The sequence below is a fragment of the Hyalella azteca genome, unplaced genomic scaffold (genome assembly GCF_000764305.2).
Source record: "Hyalella azteca isolate HAZT.00-mixed unplaced genomic scaffold, Hazt_2.0.2 contig5366, whole genome shotgun sequence".
NCBI lineage: Eukaryota > Metazoa > Arthropoda > Malacostraca > Amphipoda > Hyalellidae > Hyalella > Hyalella azteca.
Genome location: NW_025935560.1, coordinates 585,894 through 598,766, shown reverse-complemented (window position 1 = coordinate 598,766; position 12,873 = coordinate 585,894). Strand labels below are relative to the sequence as shown.

The 12,873-nt window shown below is 37.2% G+C and overlaps 1 protein-coding gene across 1 annotated transcript; it reads right to left on the bottom strand.

Annotated features, from left to right (window-relative positions):
* Nucleotides 1-2,470: 2,470 nt before the first annotated feature.
* Nucleotides 2,471-12,710, bottom strand: LOC108681179 (kynurenine 3-monooxygenase). The gene is made up of 11 exons (XM_047880389.1): nt 11,647-12,710; nt 11,263-11,332; nt 10,812-11,002; nt 10,206-10,342; nt 9,661-9,832; nt 9,044-9,202; nt 6,868-6,960; nt 6,160-6,249; nt 5,536-5,676; nt 4,684-4,845; nt 2,471-4,301 (listed from the first exon to the last, which is right to left on the bottom strand). The coding sequence occupies exons 1-11, from the start codon at nt 11,701-11,703 to the stop codon at nt 4,140-4,142; spliced, it is 1,434 nt and encodes a 477-aa protein (XP_047736345.1). The 5' UTR covers nt 11,704-12,710; the 3' UTR covers nt 2,471-4,139.
* Nucleotides 12,711-12,873: the final 163 nt, after the last annotated feature.

Below are 12,873 nucleotides of genomic sequence, written 5' to 3'. Positions count from 1 at the left end.
GTTTCTATCGACTTTCTGAAAAGGTCAGAGTCCCAATTGTCCGAAAATGGTTTATTCCATTTTTTTTATGTATTACAACAGAGGTCAGTTACTTTTCTTGCATGAGGTGGAAGTAAAAAAAACCAGTTGTTGACGCAAGTCATGATTTGGAAACGTTGTTTGATCGATAAAAATATCTGAAAATTATTCATTTAAGAGTAAGTAATTCAATCATCAATAATTAAATTAATCAACAATTATAAATTAATTTTCTTAGGATCGATAGGATAACAATTAGTCAAGAACTATTTACGAAAACAGCTTTTAATTTTCTGATGAACACAAAAATCTTCCATTTGTGATAATATAATTAACAAAAAGACATTAAACATTGCTTATTTTCTTACTATGATTTTATTACAGTTCGTCCTTCATAAGTTGCTAACAAATAACAAAGTATCAAGTGAATACATACATATTAACATATCATAGTTCCTGGTAGAATTATTTTGAACGCCGCTTATTAATCCAAGACTGCAAGCTTAAGCTGCCGCAAAACGCCCTCAAGTGCGGCGGAAGCAAGCCAATTTGCCAAGCCCAAGGCGGAACAAGCACATTATTTGACTAGTTTTTGTACGTAACAAAAGCTGGAAAGACCAAAATAATAGTGACGGATTTGCTCAGTCATTCCGGTTACCCGCTAGAGTGCGATCCGGGGAACTTCTTAATGCCGTGATTTGCCACATGTCACACCCAAGAATCAAGCCTTGACCTTTGAAAACTGAAAGTGTATTAAACCACGTGTGTCTGTTAAGAGTGTATTAGTGTTATATTCATAATGTGCTTTAATTACAGTTTGTTATTTATATATATGCATTGTGTTAGATTGTATTATTCCACGTGTATTTGCCCCTAGACCAGTTTCAAGATTGACCTCAAGATTCGATCTCTTAATGTAAAGTTATTCACAAATAAACAAACGATAAGCGATCGCAAACCTAGGCATTGAAGGTTATGTTTTTATTCTCATTGCAGTTCTTTCTCTATAGTTAGAATATTGGACCAGTTTTTATTTCTGCATCGTTTTAAAGATCACCAGACATGCACCGCTGCCCGGGCTTGCCATGAAAGTGCCGAGTCATCGTAGGTCTTGCGGAAGCCGAGCACGGCGCGGGAAAACGAGGCGCCGAATAGGATCGGGTGCAAGCAGGCGCGTTATTTCAGTTAATTACAGGCAGGTGGCTTCAGGTCCCAGCAGTCATGTTACTTTAGGTCCTAGCAGACATGTCATTTCAGGTCCAAGCATGCTATTTCAGGTCCTAGCAGACAACGTTGCTCCAAGTCAGAGCTGGCACGTTATTTCAGCTCCTAGCACGCACTTTGCTTCAAGTCCAATTATTCCAATTATTATTATTATTATTTGCTTCATTATTTATTATTATTATTTGCTTCCAATTATTATTATTTGCTTCAGGTCAGGCCCTTTATTCCAGGTCCCAGGAAGCAGGTCCTAGCAATCACGTTATTCCGGGTAGCAAGCAAGTTTTTCGTGTTGCGCAGCGGACATTACGCACAACTCATTACCGTAAATCATGAAAATTTTTGGATGAAAACTCTTCCATGAGGGCCAGCGTTGCGTCTGACTAACGGTCAAATCCACATTTTTTCATCGGTCTGAGGATAATCGTGACGGCAGACTTGAACTCATGAACCCGAAAGGAAATGTTCGACTTTTGCCATCATTATGTTTGTTTCACGAATGAATAAAACCAAAGATCAAATCTAAAATATACCTATCTGAAGTGTCTTGACTCGCTCTCAATGCTGAAAACATAAAGAAATGTGATAATGATTGGTTTGTTTTCGTAGGTATTAGCTATTATTGAAAATGAACTCTTTGTATGGTAGAAAAATGTCACTCTGGGCCCCCATGACGATACGATGAGGACTTCTTTACTACAATCCTCCGTTCACTAGAACTGGTCCAGTCAAACCACTTTCCCTTCAGCAGTTGCATGGAAGCAAGAATCTACAGAGGCTAATCCTGGAAATTTAGTTATCTCACCTGCTAGCTATAGACGTATGGTATATCTAAATAATTGGGATAATTAGTAGTAAAACTATTGTTTGGTATTACCTACGTGCCGTTGCATCGACCTATAACGAAAGAGGTTATATACGCTATGGTTTTCTACGAGAGATCCTTATTGAGCACAAATTTAAGCCTTCCGATTAATGTAACTTATCACCATTCATTATTTTATATGAGCTAAAAATATTGTGGAAATTATGAATTTACGTAAACAGATATGTGCTCGAGCCTAATATTCAACTTGAGGGCCTTGGTACGGTATTATTTACATACAATCCATTTGTATAATTTTTTTGGTATTCAAGTTCAGGATGAACGACATATATGTGACGCGATTGAGAAGATATAATGTAGGGAAGCTTTGTTGGAATGAAAATGTGTTAAGAACTATTGTCAAGGCATGATTAAAACGAATGTATTATGAATGAACATAGAGTAACAAATGTTGAATATAACCTCATCGAGTGCACCAAGGACAATTCACCATTAAGTCAAATAACTATTTAGAGCAGCAAAAATCTATTAGGTGGTTTTGGATATAGAGGAAGTCCAGATTAAATTCGACATTCAATTAGGTAGTTTTTCATATTGCAACAGTGGTCACAAAAAAGTGTACTCATTCAACCAGGAAGGGTAATTCTTACCATTACCAGCATGACTCGTATAAATGGCAAGAAGTCCTAAATGATATTAAGGAAGTACATAAAAGACTCTAAATGATTAGGAACTCGCACGATCGCTTCCACACCCTGGCGCGAGTTTCACTTCATGTACGGACGACAAAATTGGGATATTGGAATCGGGTAGCAAATTGAAACTCTCAATATCTTTAATTTATATTTAGCGGGTAAATAAGCATAATCTTTCTTGCCAAACTAACTGGATAAGTACTTTAATTTTATCTCTATGTGTCCATTAATCTATTCCAGCAGTGAACAAATAAGTCGCGCAAGAAACAATTGTACGCGGGATTCAATTCAAGCTTCCCCAAGACTTGGGATTCAACAAATTTGATAAAAACGAAGGACCCGGTAAAACCATCCATGTACTTTCTTCATGATTCGGGCCCTTGCTAAAATATTTTAGTCTACAAATTAAATCATAAAATATTTGCAATTAATAAGTAACGGGGCTCAATGCAATATTATTTCCCTTTCTAACTGGAATTGTTCTAACCTTTTATCTCTCAAACAACGGTAGTTGAATTCAACAAAATCATGAATTACTAGATGATTTTATTTACTGAACGCCAGATACGTGAATGATCCACATACACTTTAACAACAGCAATAGAGTACGCATTCAAAATGAGTCAATAAACGACGTTGTCTAGAAATGTTTCACTGCTAAGTGCTCATAATTTGTTATTAGTAAAACTGCACACCAACAACAGCCCACACAAAATAATCCCCATCTACTGACATTAAATACTAAAATTATAGGTAAGACATCGTAATTCAGCTTTCAAATATTAGAGAATATATTTATTAGCATAATAAAATATCATATAGATTGTATAACTGGATTTAATACTTTAATACCGAAACTAAATTTAATTCAATCATGTAATTGCAAGCTAGAATGTATCTATAGGTATCGGTAAAAGCAAAAGGATAGAAATCCTGAAACCCGTTGTACGCTAAGTGAGCTATAGAGTTGCCATTATTACTCAATACATGAGAAATAAATTCAAAATTGAAGCTCGTGTCTCGAATATAATTTTTGCAGGATACTTCTATTAAGTACATCCTGATCGCAGCACTACTTCAGAACGTCATCCTTTCAGTATTTAATTATACGGCGATCGATTTGAAAATTGTTTTTTACTACATGAATTCATCGAGAGAGTTTATCCTGTGATACCATTGGATGAATTAATCGAAAGAATTCATTCAGTTATACCACTGAATGAAGAAATCGACCCCAAGTTAATTCGGTTATTCGAATAGATGAATACAACGAGAATTCACTGACTCATTCTATTGTGGATGAATAAATCGAGTGAGCTAATTAAATTTGCAGACTTTCCTTTTCTTTACCAACGTTCAGTACAACACTAGGAAGTAGTTCACGAAGAAAAATGACCCAAAGTTTTGTTAAGAACTGAGAGCGCTTGAGATGCCGCTGTGAAGAGAGTGTCCAGAGGCTGGCTCGGCTGGTTACGTCGGATGACAACCGCAACTACACCAGCTGTGGTACCAACTGCAGCCACGCTCGCCAAACGTAGCACCTGGCATTGAAATTACAAATCTATGATTTAATTTCTAAATAAAAGTTAGAGAGAGATGGTGCGGATTAATTGACGTTTATTAAATACAAGTATAAGCTTTGACATGTTCGCGACCTTTTAATATTTTAAAGCGCATTACTCAATAGAAAATCCAAATTTTTCAAGCAATATGTCATGGAAAATCACGATTATGTTTCGAAATATTTTTATTAATCAACGAAATTGCAAAAACACTAATACAAAAAATTCAATTAGTCATTTCTTCATAATAATTGAAGAATATTCTTTAAAAAATTAATAACCTTCAGCATAATTGAAAAATATTCTTTAAAAATTAATAACTGCGGATTCGGAAGTTGAAGAGCAATGCTTGGAATGTTACCTTATCCTGCCAACGCTTCTTGAGGATGCAGCTGTGGTAAGGTTCCCTGGAGAAGGTGACCATGGTGTAGAGAGGCACCCATGAGCGAGGGAACACAACATTCAGAGCGTTGTCGATTTTTTTCCGGATCAGGAAGAGTCGTGAATTGACCAAGTCCCGCATCTACAGGAATGCGTAAGGATATAAAACAATTAAACGCGAGGTAAATATAAATTAATCGGAAATTAAATGGAATCCAAACAAATGAAAGACGTGACGCTACAGATCGTATCTGCTACGTATCGAATATAGGTAATAGAACTCAGTGACACCTATTACAATTAACGCCAGTTATTAGTCTCGAAAAAATGAATTTAAAATAATTGAATCTTAAATCGAAAGAATTTTAATTTGTGCGCGTAACTCACCAAAATTTACGCTTAATGCAAAATAAATTTCTCGAAATTTTTTTTAAATTATAAGTGTGACGCGTTGGAGTTTTAAACTTTTAAGACAGTTACACTATAGATGATTTAAGTTACACTAGTCACTAGAGTGACTAGAATTTATTGAGTCACTCATTTTAACAAATTAACAATTTTTTTAGAGAACCAAGCCAATCAGCGGCTCTTTTTTTTTATTTAGTGAGAGACTCGAGAGATGAATAGATGCTTTTGGAAAAGAGCGCGTGTGACTCATTCAAAAAAGCAAATGATCATTTCTAGAAGAGAACAAATGTAATTTCATAAGTACTGTGTGTGAGGAGCTGGTATAAAGAGGACTTAATCGCAGACACAGATGCTAGTGCTGCGTCAAAAAATAAATTAAACAAGTAATTAATTGTTTAAAATGAAATTATTGACAGATCATTACCTCGACATAATTGTACATGGCGAGGTCGACGATGGCTTCAGCGTCAGGGTTGCGCTTGACGCTGTAAGCAGGCAGGGCAGCGTTGAGGTCCTCGCTGTGTTGAGTCAGAATCTCGTCTAGCACCAGGCAGTCCTCCATGCCCTGTGTACCAACCATTCTTTCATTAGGAACTGCAGAGCCAACTTATCCAGCATATACAACAAAACTTAAGAATACAATTATATGTCCAGTTATGCGGAAATGACAGTTTTTCGATGGAAATTTTTTTGATAAAGCTCTCAATACCGTTTGCATATTCGATTAAGACTAACACTATTCCTACGGTGAATTTCATTGACTATTAGGAAAGATTGTTACTTAAATTTGATACTGTTTAAACCACTGAATTACGCTAAGAAGAATAGTGCACATATTTGCTAATGAAATCTATATATTATGTAACATCCGCAATAGAGAGAAAACGTCAACTAGCTATATGTGATAAGCTATGTAACATCATTACTATAGTATAGGAAGCAATATGGGTATGCAATAAGCTATGTAACATCATTACTATAGTATGGGAAGCAGTATGGACATGCAACAATCCTTGCAATATCAGTATAGAGTGCAGGCATCACTCACGCAGTTCATTCCCTGGCCATAGAAAGGCACCATGGCGTGCGCCGCGTCTCCCAAGATGACGCAGGATCCCCCCACGTGGTAAGGAGAGCACTGGTGCCGCAAAGTCAAATATTTTTTAAGTTGCAGAAAATTTTAACGAACAATATTTGAAGTTGTTAAGCATGGTCTGCAAACCGTCGACAAAATTCTGAAATTCTGTAACTAAGATAATATTGTTCCGAGAACATTATGATAGAAATTCAATTAACGAGGCATTTGTCGTATTGAATTATTCAGAATAATATTAGACGAGGATATTATTACACTGAAGGATATCTCAAGTGGCAACGTGACTATCAAGAATGGTTTTAGTTTTTCTCAAGATCGCTCAAAAGTCATTAAAGAGATTTAAAAACAATGACTAAGTTTTAGAAAGATCACATTCTTCATGTCATTAGTACAATATTTTTATCTGAGATACCTGTTTAATTCAAATTTGTGTAACAGTTGCATTTGTGAAGGTAAGCTTGCCGAGTTTAATAATTAGCCATGATTTGAGATGCAATAATATGTCTGTGATTGCTTACTGTCCTTCCCTTGGATATTGCATAGATCGGCATCCATCACAGCACTTCAGTACGGACAAAACAGCAACACTGTTCCTTTTAAATTGGTGCTGAAACAATATAGAATTTCTTGTATAAGGTATACAAAATGAAAGGGGCTCACCTTAACTGTGATCATGGGTAGGGCTTTGTTCGCGAAGAAGTCCTTGATGAGTTTTTCTCTTCCGATCAAGGGGATGGAATCGGGATAGTACCGCTGAAAAATAAAATAACGTTACTAAATAACATAACAAAACATAGTGATGTCGGCGCTGAAAATGTAGGCCTGATGTGGCCTGTCGCCGATTCTTTTCCTTTTCGTGCCTTGTTCATAGATCTAAACTCGTGTCATTTGACCGGATCTTTTCATGACTGGCGATAGTTTGAAGTAGCTACTAGACTTCCACCGGGTTCGATAAGGAGTTAGGCATTTCAAATCTGAGCATATATTTTTCCATAGCTTTATCTAGTCTGTTCTTGAACGCGTTCATACTTGGAGCGCCAACGATGTCATTGGGGAGGCTGTTCCACATGTCGGTGATTCGAAGCGAGAAGAAATTTTGTCGCGTGGAGAAGTTGCAGCGCAGTTTTTTTAGCTTATAGCCGTGGCCTCTGGTGTTGGTTCTCGTTTTGAGTTTAAATATTAAATCTTATGCTAAATTATTTCCAGGTTACGATAGCAAGGACAAATATCTTTCAAGCTGTTTCATCAACTATGAAAACTACCAGTATGGAACCTACTCCAACATAAAATTATATTTTTTGTTTGTTTTTGTTTTTTGGCAATTAATAGCGGTTCCTACAAAACGCTGTCGCCGATTTTTAACGTTCATTTAACATTCACAGCGTTTGCGGTCTCGAATCCGCAACTCACTGCCACAATTCTGCTTTGCTTAACTGCTTGGCCTCCTTGCCGATTCTGACCAGAAACTGGCGCACGGAGCTGGGATCGAACCCGCGCCTCTCTGCTCCAATCCTGGTACTCTGAACTTCATACCACTGGGCCACCCTCCCCTAAAATTGCAAATCAATTAGCTCGAAATTATTATATTTATAACCCCGAGCTAAGACGCAACGGTAGTAACACCTTTCTATCTATCCTCATATACGTCTAAAATGTCAATAAAAATTGGACATACAGTATGACCAATTTTTATTGGAGTAGCTATGTCACACACTCCAATATCAATGCCGGGGCGTCAGTTAAGGAAGAGCTAAGCGCCCAGAAGATATACAGAATGTGAACGAACGTTTAATTCCCCAATCAGCTAACATATTTATATAGTACAGCACATTCAGCTAACAACATCTTTAGTACAGTACAATAGCAACAGACAGACGGTACTGTATGTTTACAATACTAACAATATAGAGGCAACATGATACTTAATTCGTGCCTTTGAATCTTTGTACAAATGAGTAATTTTAATGAATTAACCGGATCTAAGAGCCCCCTAAATAGATCCCCTAAAATAGGCCTATAATGACGCAACTGTTTCAATGTTTTTAACTTAATTATGAATGTTTTCTTTTCATTTGATATAATTTCGGCTATAGAAATTCAAAAGTTGATCATTTTTAAAGGGAATAACAGCAATGATAAAAATTTTTTTTTTTTCACTTTTCGAGGATCCATCTAGGATATTATTACTGCTACATAGTAAGCGAATTGGAGAATTTATTTCTGAATTAAGAAGACTTTTTACTGCTCCTTCGCTATAAAATCCAGATTTGCGCCCCCAACGAAACGTGTGTGTGGAGGTTGATTATGTATAGGCGTTCATTCCTCAGTAGCGATATTATAGGATCCTGTTTCCAGGAGTCCTTCCTGGGGAATTTGTCCCAGAGTTTGACGGCTATCAGACAAGCCTGACTTTAGGCCTGAACTGTGCTCCGCAGAGGATAATTTTCATCTTATCTCAACAACAATCATTACTAAGCACTCCTTCTATAATCGCCAAGCTTTCGACCAGTTTCTGTCACACTACAGCGGATATAAACAATTTGACCTCTTTTGGTAGCCTGACTTTTTTACGGCATTCGTAAGATTTGCGCCAATTATTTTTCAATAGCTGCGAAGAACAATTTTTTCAAATAAATTTTGTGAACAGCATTAGTTAACAAAAAGCATTAAACTAAACTATATATATTCAACTAAACTAACTATTACTAAACTATATCAGGTTTTGATTAGTTACAACCAGTCAAAACAATACGATTATCCAATATATAGTGTTCCCAGTATTTTAGAATAACCCGTAAATTAACAGTGCATAAAACCGGCCAGATTTTGAAATTACCGTAAAAAATTCAATGAGTTTAGCAGGGGAGTTGAGCGAGTCGAAAATAGGGAAGGGCATGAAGAGCGTCACCGTCCAGGACCGGTCTTGATTCGGCAGAGCGATCATCATGAAGTTCCCTCGTGGCCAGATGTGCAGGTAGTTTGCCGGCATGGCGAACTGAAAGATTAGCAGATAAAGCACTTAGAATATTGAAGGCTAGTTTATAGGATAGTCAATATTGTTTAACTTTCACTTGGTGCGCGGAGTTGATGGATAACTCGTAACTGCGATTGTAAGTTTGAGCGCAAAAAGAAGAAAATCAGTCCCAAAATGTATGTTACTATGAACTAAATTTTGGCGTTCCATGACATAGTGATCAGAAAAGTATATTACAATAGTCATTCAGGATAAACTGAGTCTATATTTAGAAACAATTACGGCGTGATGCAAGTTGCATCATTGAAAATGTATATTATCATTGCCAAATGAACCCGAAACTGAAATTCGACACTGGGACTCGGGAATTGAGTTCACATGAATCGTTGAACAAGAATGTTTCATGTAATCATATATCCACTTCTAATATGATCGAACAAAATAATATCACTTGACAGCTGCCTGTCTATTTATTGGACCTCTCCATTAGAGTTTGGTGGAATACAGAGCTCCATGTAGCCGTGCGGTATGTACTGCTGAGAGTAGTTAAATTGCGGCCTCTTGAGCATCTCCTTCCGCACTGCGGAGTACGCGCCATCGCATCCGATGATGAGGTCCGCCGTTACTTCTGTCCTTTCTTTCGAGCTGGGACTACAAAGAATGGTTTATGTAGTAATATTTAAAGTGATTACAACGCTGAATAGGCCAAATCTGCCCTGTCGCCAATTACAAGCATCGCAGAATTCTTACAGGTTGCTGGGATTCGAAACCACAAATCAAAGCTACAATCTTGTTACCCTGAACTTTAACCACTGGGCCAACCTTCCACGTTGTGGGTAGTGCTTGTCTGAGAACCTTCAAACTAAAAATCAAAATACTCTCAGTAAAATTTTGGTGCATTTCATTTCTGTCAATTTTGATTGATATGTCATTTAAGAGACTAAGTGCTGATTCATTTAAGAGACTATACGAGACATTAAAAAACTTGTGCTTGATGAAAGCCCAGAAATAATTTGGATCTTACTTTGTAAAAATCATGCGTCTTTCATCCAAGTTGATGGACGTGAGCTGGTGTTCGAAATGGCACGTGACATTGGGAAAAGATTCCGCTTTCGTCAGCAAGACTTCATTAACGAATCGACGACCCACGGAGTAAATGCACTGTGAAATAAATGGGTGGTTCAAAACGCAATTGATGACACATTTTCACGCTATTTACATTTATTAAGTTGATTTGTTCAAATAATACAATAGTTTGATAGAGTTAAATTATCCCCAGGATCTAGTTATTTAAGGATTTTTCAAGCAAAATTTCGTTTATCCATGATTGATAATTTTTATAGCGCTAAATTCATTCAACTATAATCAGTCTTCTCATTTAATATGATGTATACCCATATTAAAGTCATCCATACAACAGAATAGTTTTATCACAGCCCATTTAGCTCACCCTCACATCACTAACACTACAAGATCACCTGAAACCTTGTCCTCACCTTAAAACGTCAGTTCATTTAATAATAACTTATTGTACTAAATTATTGACAATTTTTTGCTCATGCCGTTTGACTGAAAAAGTGTTCTGTCCATTTGAGGGGATACTTTGTGTATATCCTCCTTGTCGGCTCACCTGACCATCTTTGTTGTAGGGGATGGGGTTCATGGTTCCGTCAGTTCCATGGATCATTCGAGCCTTCATGGGGATGGCGTGCCTTTCGATTATGTCGCCTTCAACTCCGACTTTCCTGAGGGCGGAGCGACCTCGCACGGACATTGCTAGGTTGATACTCCGTCCTGGGACGTGTTCCAGCGTGCGGATATCTAAAGACATGTTCAAAAAAATAATCATGAAAAATGATTGCTCATTTTTTTAATCCTCTTTCGTAAATTTTTTCATTCCAGCGTTTAATTCTTAGATATTAACAACGAATTTGTTTTATAAAAGTTACGACAAAACGACTGTTATAACTTAATTTATCCGTTAGTTTTGACATAAAATTATTTCTGCAATCCAAAAAAAAAAAATTAAAGTAAATCTCGCTAGATTCCAAGCCTCGTTATATCAAGCAACATCTTTCCACCTTTTCTGAATTCGTAGAGGTTGACTTTATAACCGCGTTGAGCCATCACGCAAGCCTCCAATGCACCGACCTGTAAAAAATGCGCTGTTAATACACCCGGAGCTCAATAAATCCAGTGCTTACAGAAGAACACGGAGTAAAATTATTCATTTTCTGGTATCTGAGCTTAGAACGGGAATATATTTTTCACGGATCATGTTCAAAGAATGTTTTATAATAATAATAATAATAATAATAATATTGATAATAATAATAATAATAATAATAATAATAATAGCTGTTTCAGCGTTTAGTACGCCGTAGGCCTGTCGCCGATTCTTAACAGCTGCCCAACCATTGGTTAGTTTTGTTTGTGTTTTAATTTGGCATTCAGCCATCACTCACCAGTCCTGCACCGACGACTGCAACCGTCTTATTCTGCGTTCCGCTTCCCACAACCATCTTGAGGTTGTACTTTCTATCACTTTTCCTACAAAAGAAGAGATAATTTCGAATGCTCTAGCCGAAAAATTTATAAAGTTGTACTAAGCTCTGAATTTACAATTTCCAGTGACCGAACCTACAAAGAGAGTAAAATATCACCCCTCGCCGACAAGCTTTCCCCCGACACTGGTAAGGCCTCTCGTGGCCGTGATCAGCAGCTCCTCGACTCACATTACCTGTTCTAAGGCATCCTTGAACGCAACCTAGACTCGGCATCGTTAAGCCTCGAGCTAAAACATCCGCGCAGTTTTTTCAGTAAACAATATTCTAATTGGGGAGAATTACAACTTTGATTGACATATTCAAAGACGGATCTTGTGAATAGTTACAGAAAAGATTTGTACATTTAGTTTTATTCGGCCCTGGAGCAAGATATATTATATACAGCCATGAGCTTGCCTCAGTCGTACGATGGTATGGAAACTGGTAGCTGGACTACCATAACCTTGCCTTACCCGTAGTAGCCTCAAGGGTCTGCTGGAACTTTTGAAATCTAAGAATATCTGCATTTTATGCAATTTGCAATCACTTTTAGTCGAATTTTCTTATTGTTCTTCAACGGCATGGACTGAAACTTTCCAGTTACGATTGCTCGCAAGGAAAAACTGAATGATTCTTGCTGAAAAGTTTGACTTGATTGCTCTCAAATATGGCATTCACGATACTGTTGTTAAACAAAGCGTTATAGTTGGTCAAATGACACGTTCTAATAACTTTATATTATAATGTGCAAAAAATTTCGCTTTTACTGTCATAATTCGGTTTCCAGCACTTAAATTTGGGACACGACTTGGCTTTGAGGCTGGAGGAAAAACTATATTTCATGTCAAATTCAAGAATAAATCTGATTACAATTGAATTCATTGTTCTGCATGGTATGTACCACGTAAACTTTATAGTTTATCGATGGCAAGAAGAACTGAGAACGCAGTCCGAGACAGCCTTGCCCAAAATCAACTCGACACAACTACAGCAGTGAAGCGACTGGAATGAGCTGGTGCGCATAACCCGAGCTTTGTTCAGTAGTTAGGGAGATATTTTAAGCGCATCGTTGCTGGTGCTAAAGCATAGTGCTTGGCCGAAGAGTTGTCCAAATGATGTCTCCATAGATTCGCAGTCAGGTGAGCC